Genomic DNA, 18,813 nt, shown 5'->3' with positions numbered 1-18,813 from the left:
GTATCACATGGAATTGTTCTATTTTCGGCAGCTGGCACAGTCTTGGCATTCAGCAGTTCAACAAGTACCTGTGGAATAAATCAGAGTGCTAAACTATAACTCTGCACTCCTCCAGTGCAGAGCACAGTTCCTGGCTGCTGCCGCCCTCCTCTCACAGGCTTACTACATATGATTAGCTTCTGTCAAGATCCAGCCTAGTACCTCATCCCCAGAAAGCCCTCTGTGGCATTACACAGCTCCTGCCCACCTTATGTCAACACATACTTGCTAAAGGAGTTAACACTCATGAAAATACAAAACCCAATCTGCCCCACAGCAACCCTACAAACCCAGGGTCATTAGGGTTTGGAGCAAGTCTATAGCGTTCATGTACCATGATGTAAAGAACAAAAGGTTCAAGTTCCCCAAAGCTGCAATTACCAGAGGTCATAAAAAGCTGGCCAATCCTTTCAAATCAAAGTCAGTCAAGATTCTAAGAGTTGGAATCCTGCTCCTAGGAAAACCTGTCCGACATCCTCCCAAGAGAAAGAACTAAGACTAGGAGCTCTTGTTAATTCCATTCAATAAATACACACAAAGCCCACTCTCCTTCCTTCAGACCCTATTAATTCTAGTGGTAAGAGAGATGGGTGATGTTCCACAAAAGAAGCTGAGTTGGACCTTGAAGGATAAAGAGAAGTATGGGAGGAAAAGGCAGGAGGTAGAATTCTAGCCACAGGAAGAACAGGGTGAGAATAAGCTTGAAGATGTTTAGGGGAGAAGGAGTTGTCCCTTAGCTTTGATCTTTAGAAACAGACGTAGAGGTAGAGGAAGCTGTGGCTGCAAAGGCAGTAGGTAAGAAAGTGAAGCCAAACCCCATCCAAGTGGCACTTCTCATGCCCCTCTCTAATGTCAGGATATGTTTACGGCCAGCATGATTTTCATATACATTCCTTCTTCACTTCCCACTGGTAATGAAAGCGTACCTTTCCTCCCTCCTTAAACTAGGCAATTCTTACTCTGCTATAAAGAAATACTTGAGGCCAGGAGCACTGGCTCAGGCCTGTAATCCCAGCACTTTGGGAGGCCGAGGCAGGTGGATCACGAGGTCAAGAGATCGAGACCATCCTGGCCAACATGGTGAAATTCTGTCTCTATTAAAAATACAAAAATTAGCCAGGCACGGTGGCACATGCCTGTAATCCCAGCTACTTGGGAGGTTGTGGCAGGAGAATCGTTTGAACCTGGGAGGTGGAGGTTGCAGTGAGCCGAGATCGCGCCACTGCACTCCAGCCTGGCGACAAAGCGAGACTCTGTCTCAAAAAAAAAAAAAAAAGAAAAGAAAAAAGAAAAGAAAAGAAAAAAAAAATACTTGAGACTGGGTTATTTATTAAAAAAGAGATTTTTTTTTTTTTAACTGGCTCACGGTTCTGCAAGCTGTACAGGAAGCATAGTGGCATGTGCTTCTGGGGAGGCCTCAAGAAGCTTTCAATCATGGTGGAAGGCAAAGGGGGAACAGGCACATCACATGGTGAGAATGAGAACGAAAGGGAGAAAGTGGGGTGGGGGAGGGGGTGCTACATATTTTTAAACCACCAGATCTCATGTGAACTCAGAGAGCTCATCATCAAGGGGATCGCCCAAGCCATTCATGACGAATCTGCTCCCATGATCCAAACACCTCCCACCAAGCCCCACCTCCAACACTGGCAATTACAATTTAACATGAGATTTGGCAGGGGTATACTTTCTTTCTTTTCCTTTTCCTTTTTTTTTTTTTTTTTTTGAGATGAATTCTTGCTCTTATTGCCCAGGCTGGAGTGCAGTGGTGCAATATTGGCTCACTGCAACCTCCACTTCCCAGGTTCAAGCGATTCTCCTGCCTCAGCCTCCCAAGTAGCTGGGATTACAGGTGTGCATCACCATGCCTGGCTGATTTTTGTGTTTTTAGTGGAGACGGGGTTTCACCATGTTGGCCGGGCTGGTCTCAAACTCCTGACCTCAAATGATATACCCGCCTCAGCCTCCCAAAGTGCTGGGATTACAGGCATGAGCCACTGCGCCTGGCTGGGGATATACTTTCAAACTATATAACTCTTCATCACCTAACAGGATCCACACTGGGTTCAAAATCCTCACCCAAGCTAAAGGTAGCATACTCTGCAATGCACTCTTCTAGGCAGGTTGCCTGGGCCCTCTCTTTTCTCCACAGAAGAGCCCCACCACCTGCATCCCTGAGGTATGAAGACACTTTCATGTGCTTCTCCACTTCCTCCCCAGAAGGCTGGGGACAGAATACTATGAGGAACCATCACTCAGTGGGGAGCCCCCACATACTGCTACTGCTCACTGGGCCCTGGACTTGCTCCTGCTTTCCTCACACAGAGGACAAGCCATGATTCTGGATCATCCTATGGGGTAAACCCACCTATGGAGTACCTTTCCCACAATGTGTGTGTTGGATCTACTGGGATGATCACTGGCCTGGTTGTAGCAAATGAACAACATACAAAGGATTTTGTCTCTGTGTTCAATGAGCTTATATGCAAACAAACGTGGAATCAAGAACAAAGAACAAGAATCAAAAACAAAGAGCAAAACCAAAGAAATAAAACCGAAAGCAGTGTGTATAGATACCAAAGCTCAGAGAGGTGTGTGAGAGGTATAAAGCAGACAGCCACACAGCCTACTGAAGGTCTCCAGCTAACTTCATGGGCCGCTCATCAGAAACTGTGAGCAACCACCGGGCACAGTGGCTCACACCTGTAGTCCCAGCACTTTGGGAGGCCGAGGCGGGCGGATCACAAGGTCAGGAGATCGAGACCATCCTGGCTAACACAGTGAAACCCTGTCTCTACTAAAAATACAAAAAAAAAACAAAATTAGCCGGGTGTGGTGGCGGGTGCCTGTAGTCCCAGCTACTCAGGAGGCTGAGACAGGAGAATGGCATGAACCCAGGAGGCGGAGCTTGCAGTGAGCCGAGATTGCACCACTGCACTCCAGCCTGGGTGACAGAGCGAGATTCCGTCTCAAAAAAAAAAAAAAAAAAAGAAAGAAACTGTGAGCAACCACGCATAATTATCAAGGAGCCTTAGTGGGGCTGCACTGGCTCAAGACTCCACTGTGTCATTTGCAATCCAGCCTCTGGATCATAATGAGATCAACTGGGAAGAAGAGAAATCCAAGACTTTTCTCCCATCTGCCAGCAAACCTCTCTGTGCCTAGACCAGTGCTCAGGAAACACTGACAGGCTGATCCTCACACCCACTCAGTCATAGTCTGGTGTGCAACAATCCCAATGACATTCTCTGGTGCCTCTTACCATAGCCAGGGTCAACAAGGCCGAACCATCAGAACCCAAGCCAGTGACAATAAACACAAAGGTCCCGCCCTCTCCCAAGGAGACATGTGTCTACTACATGGGAAGAATTGATCAAGCCCTTTGTAGTACACAGAGTGTCACTTGTTACTCAGAATAACAAAGGATGAAGCAGAATTATTTTATAGCCCTGTTTTTACTTGGTTATAACTTCCTGAAACACATTTTGTGCCCCCTCCCCACTGAAATACCAAAAATACTTTTGTGATTTAAAAAGAATGAAAAAAAAAAACTTGGCCAAGAAATCTTGAAGACAATCTGTTTACCTTCCCTGCACTACTTCCCAGAATTTTGGATGACTAAACAATTCTCCTTTAAAAGATTTGGTTACTGGCAAAGCTAATAAGTCAATGAAGTTAAACAAGAAAAAAATCTCCATCACCAGGGATGCCAATAAATCTAGGTAGAAAGGGGCTTCTAAAAGAAGAAATACCAATATAGCTAAGAAAAGCAAGAGGAGGCAAAAGGACTACCAAATGGGAAAAAGATATTTATTATTTTTTAATTCTAATGTTATATTCTCCCAGTTGTGTTTTGGAATCATGTAAAATGCAACCTTCCAATCACATCACTGTGCTGATGAAATAAAAAATGTCTTTAAAAGAACAGATCCTTGGCATTCTCATATTTAATATGTAAGGTTTCAAAACTGACTCCAAATGTTCCTAACAAATAGCATCCCTGAGGAACATCAGCTCCGAAATACCAACAGGGCAGCCTCCCTGAAGAGAACAAACAGTTCACAGTGAGATCACTTAGCTGATCTCACTCCAGCACCAACATCTCAGAAGGGCATTTACCACTCTTTGCTACTCGTCTTCATGTATGGGAAACCAACATGTGTTATTTGAGAATTTAGGGACTCAGAAAACCTCACGAATATCAAAGATCTAACTCTACTCAATATGCACTGAATTGATTCAAACAGAATCCAAGAGATATGGAAGAAACAGGGAACACGTTCCAACCTGAGTCTGTCTGAACCAAGCAGCTGTGGCATCATAAAACCAGAAGTGTGGAATGATATCAATTGGTGCTAGGATCTGATCTTCCAATATGGGAATATTTATTTGTGTACCCAGCAATGTTCCAAATGCCTTACATATACTATCTTATTTGATCCTCACTACAATCTTATAAAGCAGACATTATCATCCCCATTCTGGTGACATACAGACAGTGAAGTCACAAAAATTATCCAAGGCAACACAAGTAGCAAGGAATACAGGCAGTATTCAACCCAGACAATCTGACTCCAGAGTACATGCTTTTCATCAGACTATGCAGTCATTCCAAAAAACAAGGCGAAGAGTTGAAGCATAATGGTAGCTAGATATAATACTGAGTTATACTCATGATCTCAGTGGCTCCATGAGAGCTGCAGGTGGTATTTACTATTTTGAGGTGTACACGAATTGAATCCCACTCCACCTCATAAGAGACAGCTATGTGAAGAAATCCTAGGGACAATCCTGTTCTTAAAAAGTTATAGTCAGTCAGGTGCAGTGGCTAATGCTTGTAATCCCAGCACTTTGGGAGGCCAAGGCGGGTGGATCGTTTGAGCCCAGGAGTTCAAGACCAGCCTGGGCAAACCCAGCAAAACCCATCTCTACAAAAAATATTTTTAAAAAACTAGCCAGGTGTGGTGATGCATGCCTATAGTCCCAGCTACTCAGGAGGCTAAGGCGGTGAGGCGGGAGGATCACTTGAACCCAGGAGGCAGAGGTTGCGGTGAGCTGTGACAGAGCCACTGCACTCCAGCCTGGGCAACTGAGTGAAACCCTGTCTCAGAAAAAAAAAAGTTACACCCTCATCTTTCAGTGAATTCGGATTTTCATGTGTTAAATTAGCTTAAGATGAAGTTGATGAACAGGGCTGGAAAGAAGTCAGCAGCCAGGGAACTCCTCATTCACACTGCACCATGATAACGTTGTCTCTAAATGTTTCTGTCCCTCTGGGCCCCAAAGCTAAATCTGAGGCAGACCAAGGTCTCTCCTGATCTGATCCCAGTCCAGGCAGCCAGGCACACCAGCACAGGCCACCTGGAAGGGCTCCTCACACCCGCTGCAGGCTCCCACTCCCAAGTGATGCACTGCACTCTTCCAGTGGGTAAGAAGTGGTGAGAGGTGTTCATCTGGAAACCTACCTAGAATCATTGAAGACTGAGTGCTAACCCTAATTGTTTTATTAGCACCCTGTGCCTCTCTTTTGCAGAAAGTCGGGTAGGTAAGAAGAATAACCTCTCAGCTGGCAAGTTAGCAGGGTAGTGGGGCACCATTGCTCAGCAGATGGAATCTGTGTTTAATGAGGGCTTTAACCCAATAGAGACCCAGTTACGTGGACTCTGGGTTTCTTTTATCAGAAAGTTACAGTGCAAGGGTGGTACCATGTGTTGTCAATGTTCTAAACATGGCACAACAATTAGTGTGCAGAAGGTAATTTCTCAATGCCTTTTCATGACACTAGGGTTCATCAAGAACTATAATGACCCATCCAGCCTCCTACCATAATCCCTAAGTTTTTTTTTATAGTCACAGGTAATTACACCATGGAGAGATTACATCACTTTCATCAACAGGGTTTGCAGCTGACAGGAAGGTGCTTTGCGGATGTTTTGGGAACTATATCCTCATTTAGCAAACAATTTGCTATGTCCCTATTGTTCCTTTCCAAGAATAGAACCACCTTGGCAAACCTTGTGCCTAAACTGGAACCAAACAACCAAGAGCCGCTGTGGATGAGAACAGAAATCACAGAGGGCCAGGTGCAGTGGCTCATGCCTGTAATCCCAGCACTTTGGGAGGCCGAGGCGGGAGGATCATGAGGTCAGGAGATCGAGACCATCCTGGCTAACACTGTGAAACCCCATCTCCACCAAAAAATAGAAAAAAATTAGCTGAGCGTGGTGGCAGGCGCCTGTGGTACCAGCTACTCGGGAGACTGAGGCAGGAGAATGGTGTGAACCTGGAAGGCGGAGCTTGCAGTGAGCCGAGATCGCGCCACTGTACTCCAGCCTGGGCAACACAGTGAGACTTCATCTCAAATAAAAAAAAAAGAAACAACCATAGAGGGAAACATGGTAACCCAGAGATGACTCCTGTATCCTTTTTATCCATCAGGAGAAAACATGATCTCTTTCTTCCTCCATCAGAATCTTCTGGAGGCTGATCTGAGCACTTCAATCAGGAAATACAAAAAACAGGTCTCAGTGAAGCCTGTCACTCAGCACAGGTAGTGTGGCTCCCAGAAAAGACCATGGGCAAGAGTCAGACATACTGAGCGCAAATCCCAGCCAGCCTCACCACTTAAAATCATCAGTCTCCGAACAAGTTATTGAACCTCTCTGGTTCAGTTTCTCCTTTATAAAATGGTTGCACAACTGCCTAGCTGGGGTGTTCTGAGAGCTTTATATGGAATGATAACAGAGCCTGACACGTAAGTGATGCTCTATACACATTAGTTTACCATTTGTTTTCTCCTCTCAACTCAGTGTACATTATCTCTGACTTGAGGGTCCTTCCGAGATGAGGTGAGCCAGGGCCACCTGCCAACATCTCTCTGCTACAGGCTAAAGCCAAGTCATCTCCCAGAGAACCTAGTTCTCAACACTTTCCATTTTCAATGAAAGCTAACTGCCTGGCTTTCTGTCATGTAGAAATGCAGATGGCTGTTTTCCCTGCTATTCTAAAATTGTTTTAGGTGATTGTGTGATGTTTAACATGGCCTAACATGTCATGGCAACATTTTAAGGGTAAAAAAATCAGAAACAAGTAAAATACTGAGTTTGTTTAGTAAATAAGCTCAGGAAAGAAAGAGAATGCAAACAAAAACTTTTTAGGAGTCAGCAAGCCAGCTGGTTTAAGATCAAACTATGCAAACATGGGCTTTCTGGAAAGCAATGGGGATTCCTGAAGTAAATTAATCCCTCCTTACTGGTCAAATTTGATAACTGCTCCAAAAATCTCTTATCCCCAACTCAAACAGTACTTTGCACCTTAAGTTTTGTGTTTCAATGACAGCAAAGAATATCATCTGCATAAAAAGTCTACTGCACCTCGTGACTCAACAGTAGGTCACATACCAATTCTGTTGTTGTTATTTGGGAATTACATCACACACTTCATTTTATATGCCAAGTGCCTTCCAATCATTTTTATTAGTCTACACAACACCAACTTAACATTCTTAAGGATTATTGTTTCTGTTTTGCAAAAGACACAAAGAGGTCATGTGATTTGCCTCAGGTCATACAGCAAGTTTCTTAAGACTACAGGTTAAATGAAAGACTTGGAGACCTGAGAAAGGCTGCTACAGAGAAGAGATCTTAATTCCACCTAGTCCAAGAAAGGCAAATTGGGTAGCACGTGCATAGATTTTATTTTTAATTCTGGTCTATCCACTGCATGGTGTGACTAGGTGTGAAGAATAAGATACACTTCCTTTTGCCACTCTTAAAAAGGAAACTTATCAATAATTCTCCCCATTTAAAGGCATGACCAAAGGAAAGCTGGACCCAATGCCTCTCTAACACCTTTTCTGCTATAACTGCAAATCTCGAGCTGTAGATGAGAGAAACCAGTATGGAAACTGAACTTTAAACATGATGTCATTTTACTCCAGAACTCTCAAGTACCTCCTTCATACATGATTCTTCCTACCTTAGATTGTGATCAAAACTGTGATATTTGATGATGAGATGATATAGATTATGATGACTGTGGTGTCTACGACCAGAGACGATGCAGACAAATTGTCTCCAGAGGATGCCCACTTACCTATGTCTAGTAGGATTCCCAGAGTCATGAATGTGCATGTACACACGCATATAGCCAGGGTCTACTACAGCCCACTGGATAGCAAGGCTGTGTATTTTACAAGCACCCATTTAAAAATGTCTCTGAAGTGGGTGTTCAGGAGCAGCTATAAGAACAGGTAAGAAATGCAAGAAGGAGGCCAGGCACAGTGGTTCACACCTATAATCCCAGCACTTTGGAAGGCAGAGGGGAGAGGATCACTTCAGCCCAGGAGTTCGAGATCAGCCTGGGCAACATAAAAAAATTTTTTTTAATTAGTTGGGCATGGTGGTGCATGCCTATGGTCCCAGCTACTCAGGAGGCTGAGGTGGGAGGACTGCTTGAGCCTGGGAGGTCAAGGCTGCAGTGAGCTATGGTTGTACCACTGCACTCCAGCCTGGCAACAGAGTAAGACCTCATCTCTAAAATAAATAAAAAGAAAAAAAAAACACAAGAAGAGAAAAAGAGGCTTTTCCTGAATTAAACTGCCTTTCATCAGCTTCAGAGTATCTGAGATCCTGGTTTCTGGACAAGCCTGGTTGGCATGCTGCTTATGGCAGGCACGGCCATACAGGTGTGCTTTGGGTTTCAGGCCTAGAAAGGGCACCTCCTCCCCTAGAAGACACTCCAAAGAAAGGGAAAAACATTGGTAGCAACTTAGTACACAGGATCTAAGCAAAGGTGAACTCCTTTCCCCTGCCAGTACACATGTTTTATGGGGAGTAGAAAAGACTTGGAGGTTGGGGTGGCAGGGAAGGAGCATTCTTTCAGGTTGTGGAGGGGAAAGAAAACAACAGAGCCAACTTTCCCATCCTGGTCTGAGCCCACACTATAAACAGACACATTTTTCCACAGTGGAAAATAATAATCCCTTTATCCAGCCAGTATGGAACCTGATAATGGATTTTGGACCTTGAGTGGGAAGCTGGGAAGGTGTGGGTAGTTGGAAAATGAGGTGGGGAATAGGAAGGATGAAGCCAACAAAAGGGAGGGTAGGGGTAAGTAGGATAGCTTAATGACACTAAAGAGGCTTCAGACACTTAAGGCAGACATTATGCCACTAACACCACACGCCTGGGCAGTTTCCTTAGAGGAGCCTTGGAAGAGGCAAGTCACAGTTATATGCCAGGCAGCAGGCTAGGTCCTGGCCCTATCATTAGCTGTGAGATTCTGGGCAGCAAGTGCACAGTTCTCTGAAGCCCAAGCTGGTTTTGACTAGTCCTTCCTTCCTTCCTGCTCTGACAGTCATTCCATTCACGTGCATACTTATTGAGCACCATTTGTTCTGGGCTGGGGGAGAACCTCTTTTACAAAGACCCAAATATTTTAAAGCCTCAACATTTTAGGCTTTTCAGGCCACATGGTCTTTGTCATAACGACTCAATTCTGCCACTGCAGCACAAAAGCAGCCATAGACAATATATACATGAATGAGCACTGCTGTGTTCCAATAAAACTTTATAGACATTGAAATTTAAGTTTCATATACATTTTTACATGTCATGAAATATCTTTCTGATTTTTCCAACCATTTAAAAATATAAACAGTTAACTGGAAGGTTCTACAAAAGCAGATGGCAGGTAGGATTTGGCCTGTGGGCCAGTTTGCCAACTTCTGCTCTAAAGACACAGTGGTGAATAAGAGAGTCACCACACTCTGTGGTTCTGCAACTAGCACTTCTAGAGGCCTCCTCTGGTTTTGGGGTGACCCTACGAAAGGAGGCTCTGCTTCATTTTGTTGCACATTGGTGCAGCCTGGTCTTCCTTTGAAACCTCATATAACCATGATGGCCACATTGTGGGGTCCCAATCATCATGGCCCCCTGGGTTGTGCCAGGGGCTCTTCATGACTAGGGAGAAAAGGCTTGGGTTAAGTGTCAGAATGGGGTGGAAGGAAAGGCACATCTATATGTTGGTAGTGGAGAAGGCTACAATGAACAAAAAAATCTGTAATTGTTTCTTCCAACAATTCAGAAAAGAAAAAAAAAAAAGATTAGCTGAGACCGTGCCATTATCTGTTTATGTTGGTAAGTGGGTGGTGGGAGCTGACAGAGAATGAAAGAAGTAGCACTAAACTTTGGAGGCTCTACAGCCACAATATACCACTCCCCTACTGTCCCCACCAAAGTCCCCTTCCAGGATCTAGTTCTGAGATCCCTCTCCAGGAAGCACTGGCCAAGGAAACTGCCATGTATGTGTTTCTAATAAAGTCCAGTAGGAACACCAGTACTGGTGAGTTCAATGATGATTCTGGAGTGTAGACACAGAGGTAGGTTGTGGCACACCACCCAGAGGCCTACTGTACACATCCAAACATGTCCTTTAAGGACATTTTGTCTAGAAGATCACACAAAGATTGCCTAGAAGGGTCTCTGGAGCACTGTTGAAGGCAACAAGGGCTGTACAAACTCAAAAAGGTTCAATGGGCCGAGCACGTGGCTCACGTCTGTAAGCCCAACATTTTGGGAGGCCAAGGTGGGTGGATCACCTGAGGTCAGGAATTCAAGACCAGCCTGGCCAACATGGTGAAACCCCGTCTCAACTAAATAATAAAAAAATTAGCTAGGTGTGGTGGCATGAGCCTGTAGTCCCAGCTACTCGGGAGGCTGAGCCAGGAGAATTGCTGGAACCCGGGAGGCAGAGGTTGCAGTGAGCCACGATCGTGCCACTGCACTCCAGCCTGGACAACAGGGTGAGAATCTCTGAAAACAAACAAATAAACAAACAAACAAACAAAAAGGCTCAATGGTGCATGTCTAACCCCTGCTAGGGCCCGTCCAGCTCACCATCTTCAACCACAAAGTCCTTAGAATCATGAAAGCATTTACTGAGGGGCAAAGAAGTGACTTTAAATGTTATTCCAGGTAAACCTATTCATCTGACAGAGGGAAAAACTGAGCCCTAAAATGGTTAAGTCGCTTGCCCAAGATCACAACATTTGTAGTGTCAGTGACCGGGTCTTATTTTCACTAAATTACAATACTTCAACTGTCTACTCATTCTGAGAAAAAGCACAGAAAGACGAACAAACAAAAGACAGCTAACAATCATTACATACTTATTTTATTACCTCAATCTTCATAACCACCCAATGAGGTAGGTACTATTATTATCCCATTCTGCAGCTGAGGGAACAGAGGCTTGCAGCAGTAAAATAACTTGTGCAGAGTCACAGGGCAAGCAAGTAGCGAGAATGGGCACTGAACACAGGCAGTCTGATTCCAAAGTCTGTCCCCTTAACCTGCATATTGTGCTCTGAACCTTACACCTCTGTCCTCCTGATGATGACTATGGCTGGGGGAGAGGGGTGAAAAGGTTACCACCAACAGGCTCCCACACGCCCCTCCTCCAGGTGACTCATTAGACCCCAGAAGGACTGGCTCCCTGCTATATTTACCACAACACAAAAGCCCTCCACCCTCTGCTCTCCCTGACTGCCTGCCAGGAGGAGAGTCCCCTGTCCTAGTCTTTGAGAGAAACAATGGTATTAAATATTTTCCCACCCACACACAGAAGGCAGGTCAGGACTTACCAGAAGCAAGTCCGTCTCCAAGCAGGGTGCAAAGGATCACCAGCGGAAGGAACACTCCATGTCCCAAGGAGGCCACGGCAAACACTGAGGTGCTCTTTGGTGCTATCCTGCCATGGCACATCTTTTATCCGTCCAAGTTTTTTTAAAAAGAAAAAATTTAAAATCCAGAAGAATCCTAAAGTCGGCCGGGAGCTGATTCACCTGTCACAAACAAACAAGGACATAAAGTGAAAACTTCAGCCATAAGTTAGTTAAAAGCAGCCACTTTGGTAAGGAAGCCATAATCACACACAAAGTTGAGAGAATTCTAGCAACTATTCGAATTCCTGCTGCCAGGAGAGGCAAGCACAGAAGTGGTTTTTCAACTCCTCCCTGGGGAAACAAGGCCTGCAGCGTGCAGAAGCCAGGAGGTGAGCTCTGTCTCACCTGGATGGCAGTCAGGCACAGCAGGGCTTTCAGAAACTGCCCAGCTCTGCCCCACCGCCTGCCTGGAGGCTCCAGCAGAGAGGCGGCTATTGACACAGAGCTGCTACACCCAAGTCAGGCTTTGCCTTTGCCACTTGGACTCAGAACAAGTTCAACTAACCAAAAGGAAAAAAAGAGAGAGAGAACACGTGTCGTAAAGAGAGAATACACCGCCTAGAGAAGGAATGCAGCAGTGGGAGCTGAGGGCCCCAGCCTGCTTGCTAAACTGCCAAAGGCTGATGAGCCGGAGGATCTGACTCGACAGCCATGAATCTCATTAATCAAGGCTCACCCAACACACCTGTGACCACATTCTGTTGGCTGTCCCTGAAAAAGATGAGGCAGGGGGAGGCATGGAGAATGGGCTGCAATTGCTAACTAGCCCTACCACCCACCCACTCTAGTTCAGACAAAGACTTCAGAAAAATAGGAACCAGTAGAGAGAGAGAGAGAGAGAGAGAGAGAGAGAGAGAGAGACAGTGAGAGAGAGTGTGTGTATCAGAGGTCAAGACTTTAAAGATTCTTTTCTATAAGCCTTTAGGGAGGCAACTGGGTTGATGATACATTACAATACATTATGGTGTGGGCCTATTATATTTCAGTTAACTTATTTAATTTCATTTGCCAGTTATTTTAGTTTATAACAGGTATTCTATATAATATTACACTTCTTTTAAGTTACACACACACACCCCCTTCTCCATTAATAAGGCTTTATATGCATAGATTAGGGAGTCTGCCATCTATAACCCTAATAAAGGATGCCCCTGGGACTCTGCCAGGGATATTACCCAGATCTGATTTTGCTTTTTTTTGAGACAGAGTCTTGCTCAGTTGCCCAGGCTAGAGTGCAATGGCACAATCTTGGCTCACTGCAACCTCCACCTACCGGGTTGAAGTGATTCTCCTGCCTCAGTCTCCCAAGCAGCTGGGATTACAGGTGCCTGCCACCACACCCAGCTAATTTTTGTATTTTTAGTAGAGATGGGGTTTCACCATGTTGGCCAGGCTGGTCTCAAACTCCTGACCTCAGTGATCCACCATCTCAGCCTCCCAAAGTGCTGGGATTACAGGCGTGAACCACTGCACCTGGTACCAAATCTGATTTTAATCTGTGTCTGAAGCATGACTCAGGCCTACTTTCCCCTCCTAAAGAGGGTAACTGAAAACAGCAATGTAAGTTGTCTCTGTCCAAAACAAGACTCTCTGTGAGAATTGTCAAAGGTTCATGAACAGAGCTGGCCACTGGTCCTCACCCATTTGCCTCTAATAATTGTGACTATAGCAGTCTTCTGTCCCCAGGTTTCACCCAGACTCCAGTTTGAGCCTTTAAAACTGTAGAACAGGGATGGTTCATGTAGAGGTCTGGGATGGAGTCTGTGAGTGACCGCCAAACAGTACACAAAACTGTGTGTCGAACGTGTGCCCATTTATGTGGCTAAGAACAGTAAAGTCAGAATGCCTGGATTCATATCTGTTTCCTTACTATGACCTTGTGGTCAAGTCATACAACCTCTCTTAGCCTTAGTTTCCTCATCTGTAAAACGGGGATAGTAACCATACAAACTTCGTAGAGTTGATGTAAGGATTAGGATAGACAAAGTGCCTGGAAAATGCTTGGCGCTTTGTAAGTCCTCAGTAAACACTGGCTGCTGTTGCTGTTGTAATCATTAATAAGACCTGCACAGCAGGGGCCTTAGAGTTCCTCAAGTTCCACCATCTCATTTGACAGATCCCAAATCAAGGTCCAAAGTGGTTAAGGGATATACTCAGAGGCCCCAGCTGGTCAGTGACAGAACTGGCAATGGGCCCTTTGGTATTGCTGTTTTAGGTGCAGTCACACCAGGTAACCCTACCAGGCAGTTGTCATCCCCTCAAGGCAATAACCAGTGGATCATCAAGAATGACACTTGCATGTGCCACATCACAGCACGTGTATAAAAAATATTTAAGCAGTGAATAAATGAGGCCACATAAGGTAATGCTTAGGTGTTTCGTGCATAAGTGGTGGTAGTCAGGAAAGACTACATAGAGGAGGTGATGCTGAGTCCTAAAGGATGTGAGAGGGAGGGAGGGAGGGAAGAATGGAGGGAGACGGAGGGAGGGAAGAATGGAGGAAGACGGAGGGAGGGAAGAATGGAGGAAGAAGAAGAGGAAGAGGAAGGGAAAGGAAAGGAGGAAGGAAGGAAAAGAAAAAAAACGAAGCACCAAATACAAGTGGATCAGAGTACTATGGGAGCACATTACTCCTGGCAGAGGCTGGAGGCAGGGGCTAAGCAGAGGGGTTTAAACTTTACCCTTACAAGGATTCTAAACAGGAAAATTATAAGACTAAACTCATTTAGGAAGATCATACTGGCAGGGATTTTAGAGGATTTTGGTGGGGGATGAGGAGGCAGGCAATGGAAGAGCGGTGGGGCCGGCCAAATGGTAAAGAATCTTAAATTTAGTTTTTTGGCGTTTTTTGGTTTGTTTTTTAAAAGACAGGGTCTCACTCTGTCATCCAGGCTGGAATGCAGTGGTGTGAGCACAGCTCACCTGAACCCCTGGGCTCAAGCAATCCTTCTGCTTCAGCATCCCAAGTAGCTGGGACTATATGAGCACGCCACCACACCTAACTTTTTTTTTTTTTTTTTAAAGAGGAGGGTGTCTCACTATGTTGCCCAGGCTGGTCTCAAACTTCTGGCCTCAAGTGATCCTCCTAACTCAGCCTCCCAAAGGGCTGAAATTAGAGGGATGAGCCACTCTGTCTGGCTAGCATTTTATAATCAATATAGAATCCTTCAGAGAGCAACTTGTTAATAACTATTCCAAAAAAATGCACATATACTCTGACTTATCAGTTCTAGAATGTGCCCTAAGAAATCACATGTGCAATGACATATATGAAAGATATTCATGTATTGTTTGTAAAGGCAAAAGACTGAAGTAACCTAAAAGTTCATGAAAGGGGAGTACTTAAATAAGTTATAGTACACCCAATATAATGGAATACCGTACAGTGGTTTAAAAAGAACAGGGCAATTCAACCTGTGCTAATATGGAATGACTTCTAAAATTAGTACGTGAAAAAAATAACGTGTATATGCATGTATTTTTGAAAGACACACACACACCCCCCCCCCCCCATAAGCACTGAAAAACTCACCTGGAATAAAGCGTAAGAAATTGGTAACTGCCGGGCACAGTGGCTCATGCCTATAATCCCAGCACTTTGGGAGGCCAAGGCGGGTGGATCACGAGGTGAGGAGTTCAAGGCCAGCCTGGCCAAAATGGTGAAACCCCGTCTCTACTAGATATACAAAAATTAGCCAGGTGTGGTGGCGGGCACCTGTAATCCCAGCTACTCAGGAGGCTGAGGAGGAGAATCGCTTGAACCCAGGAGGCGGAGGTTGTGGTGAGCCGATATTGTGCCACTGCACTCCAGCCTGAGTGACAGAGTGAGACTCTGTTTCACACACACACAAAAAAAAATAGAAATTGGTAACTGATGATCGCCTTCGGGGAGGGGAACTGAGTGGTTAACGGGGAAGGAGAAAAAAAATTTTTAACTGCATATATTCCCTTTTACTATATTGACTGTTGTACTTTGTACATGTATTATCTATTCAAACGAAATATAAAGTTAATGTAGCAAGGCCTTCCTATAGACCACCTGTCTCCTCTCTCAACAAACTGCCATTAAAACAAATCTCAAAAACCTAATTGCTCCCTCTCCCAGGAATAGAGTCATTTTAGGGGCTCAGCACAAGGGTCATCTAGAGGAATTCTTTCCTGACACTTCACACCAAACCCACCTCCAACGTAGAAATGACCCCTTCTTACCCTGCTATGACTGTACCTTTAACAGGTTATCATATCTATTTGTTTATCTGTCTCACCACACCAGGCTGAGACTTCCTTGAAGGCAGGGACAGTGAATTACTCAACTCGGAATCTTCAACAGCCAGCACAAGGCCTGGCATCTGACAGGCAGGTGGCAAAGGTTTGCCAAAATCATGAATACTGTGGGGAGGAGCTGGTATGGAAATGGAGCAGACAAGATGTACATGTATGAGTTCCTGATCGGTTTTAGGTTTTTTGTTTGTTTGTTTTTGGTTTTATTTTGCAGGAACAGCTGGCTCCTCCCTTACTGCTTAAGCAGCTACCTGAGTCGAGGAACCAATTCCACCCTGAAGCCTAAGACGGGACAGGTGCAGAACAGACGGGGTGATGGAAATGAGGGCTTTGCAAAGAAAAGATAAATAGAAGGTAGTCAGTGGGGTGTTTACATGTAAGGCTAGGCCAAAGGTTATTGCTTCAGAAATAAAACAGAGGAAAGCTAACCCCTAAATCTCCAAAGTATTACCCAGAATGGGAGAACCCAGCTACTGTGGAGAAAGGGCTACATTATAAATCTAATCATTTTAAGAAATGATCTGCCTTGAATATAGAATTTAAAAAAACAAGACTTGTTCTTGGATTGTGGCTTTAGTACACCAAGCAAAAAAAAAAAAAAACAGAAGTTTCACTAGGTATTCATTATCCCTAGAGAAATACTGAGGCTAAAACTTTGTTTAAACAAAAAGAATCCATTTCACTTCAGTATTCCTTTGGCATGTTAGTGACTACTTCTCCTAATTAAAAAAATTATCACTGAAGAGGAACCTAGAACTAAGCATCAAGTTCAAAACTAGCACTCGGCCATCCTCACAAGGAATATCACATCTGAACTTAGAGGTGAGACAGAGGAGAGGGCCTCAATGACTCAGTCCCACCTCTGCCACCAGCCAGGGAACTGGTCATGAAGGCGCTCTGCCTTCTGTTTCCACATCTGAAAAAGGCTCTAAGGCCACAGAATTCTTCACCGCTTCTACCCTTCTCTTGCTGTAATCCATCTATTACCCCAGTAGCCGGCTTTCCTCTTCAAAACACAGGTAAGGAGAGTCACCCTTCTGATTTTATTTCTTGGGAACTAATGCTGCTGCCCCAACAGGTGGTGGTAGCAGGAGGCCTCAGCTCGAATGTCAGCCCCAAAAGGGCAGCCTCTCCCACCTCTGTAAACCTAGAACATCAACAGCTGGGTGACTGCCCTGCTGAATGTGATGTCGTGGACACTCACTTCCTGTCCGTAAGTTCCTCCAATGAGGAAGAACACTGCCCTCAAGCCACAGCTCTGACCTTGAGGAAGTCACTTACTTCATCTCTGCCCATTTCCTCATTTGTAAAATGGGGCTGTTACTTGCTTTGACTATCTCCGTAGACTCTGTTGAGGCTCAAAAGGAACAAAATATGAGGAAATGCTTTGTAAACTAGAAACACCTGGGGCTTATGTTTACTGTCTTAGCCAGACGCCAAGATAGCAGAGGGCTGAGAAATAATGACACGCATGGTGGGCTTCTGGTGTTAGAGGCCTGCAACACAAGCCCAAAGTTCACATGGTTTACTTGCTTGTTGTTGCCACAGATGCTTCCAGGTTAACCCAAGAGCCTGCTAATAAGATTACAGGTGCCCGGAGTCACCTTCAAAAATGGCTCTGGCCTTGGGAGGCAACAGCAGCAGCAGCTGGGGCCAGCCAGGAAACAGCCAGAGTCCCCTGTTCCCTAGGCAGCCAGGGCCCAGATCTCCTCGGTCCATGTGCCTGGCTACCCTGGGGCCGACCCCTGCTGAGAATGCCATAGTCCTGCTGAAGGTGCAAGGTCATCTCACACTATCAAACACTTCTCCTGAAAGCAAGAGGGGTCTGATTCAGTCAAGCGTGGTTCCCAGGTGCTGCGTGGGTAAAGTCAGACTCCGTTTACATGTAATTTTTATTTTTATTTATTTATTTATTTATTTATTTATTTATTTATTTTTTCGAGACAGAGTCTCGCTCTATTGCCCAGGCTGGAGTGCAGTGGGAGTGGCGCAATCTTGGGTCACGGCAGCCTTCGCCTCCTGGGTTCAAGTGATTCTCATGCCTCAGCCTCCTGAGTAGCTGGGACTATAGGCGCACACCACCATGACTGGCTAATTTTTGTATTTTTAGTAGAGACAGGGTTTTGCCATGTCGATCAAGCTGGTCTCTAACTCCTGACCTCAAGTGATCTGCCTGTCTCGGCCTCTACATGTAATTTTTAGAACAAATTTTTTCCTAAACCATGGCTCCTCTGTCCATTAGTTAAGAGAGGGAACTGGGATGATAAAACCAACATAAATCCTTTTCTTGCCTCAGACTAATCTAGACAGAGGATAATGGTAGTAGTGGTGAGAGTCCAGAACAACAAAGTTTATTCCTTTAATTAACTATGTTCACCAACCTTGATCCTGCCACATGATGAGAAAGGACAAAGAACAGTTCCAGAAACATGAACAGAATTTAACCAGCTAATTACATTTCAGGTTGTAATGATAAGAAGTCCTAACACTTTGAAGTCCAAAGTTCCCCAGAGGGGTGTGATAAGAAGAGAAATGACTAATACAGCCAAAGCTGCCCAGGCCCTTCCTTAACCTCTCTTTCTTCCCTGCAACATCTCCCCTCTGTACTCCTACTCACCCTGAAATGGCCAGGCTACAGCATCAAAAGATATCTAAACACTTATTGGACCTTAATGCCTCCTACCCCCCAAAATTCAGTTATTTATAGATGTCTTCTATCTTCTCCCACTGTGGATCAATGGATTCTTCCAGTCCTACTAACTTCTATA

The 18,813-nt window shown here is 44.9% G+C and overlaps 1 protein-coding gene across 3 annotated transcripts in view; it reads right to left on the bottom strand.

The window, feature by feature from the left end:
• Positions 1 to 18,813, bottom strand: part of SUSD6 (sushi domain containing 6) — a 104,005-nt gene that overhangs the window by 44,905 nt on the left and 40,287 nt on the right. Inside the window, exons 1-2 of one of the 3 annotated variants that reach the window (XM_054448279.2) lie at positions 15,297 to 15,362; positions 11,684 to 11,884 (exon numbers count right to left, since the gene is read on the bottom strand). In XM_054448279.2, coding sequence (XP_054304254.1) covers positions 11,684 to 11,804 — 121 coding nt within the window. In that variant the 5' untranslated portion in view covers positions 11,805 to 11,884; positions 15,297 to 15,362. Of the gene's footprint in view, positions 1 to 11,683; positions 11,885 to 12,109; positions 12,246 to 15,296; positions 15,363 to 18,813 lie in introns of those variants that run through there. The other 2 variants (XM_063651738.1, XM_054448280.2) reach the window with 2 other exon arrangements.

This window comes from Pongo pygmaeus, chromosome 15 (assembly GCF_028885625.2).
Source record: "Pongo pygmaeus isolate AG05252 chromosome 15, NHGRI_mPonPyg2-v2.0_pri, whole genome shotgun sequence".
In the NCBI taxonomy this organism is placed as follows: Eukaryota; Metazoa; Chordata; class Mammalia; order Primates; family Hominidae; genus Pongo; species Pongo pygmaeus.
This window is presented reverse-complemented; position numbering and strand designations above follow the sequence as displayed.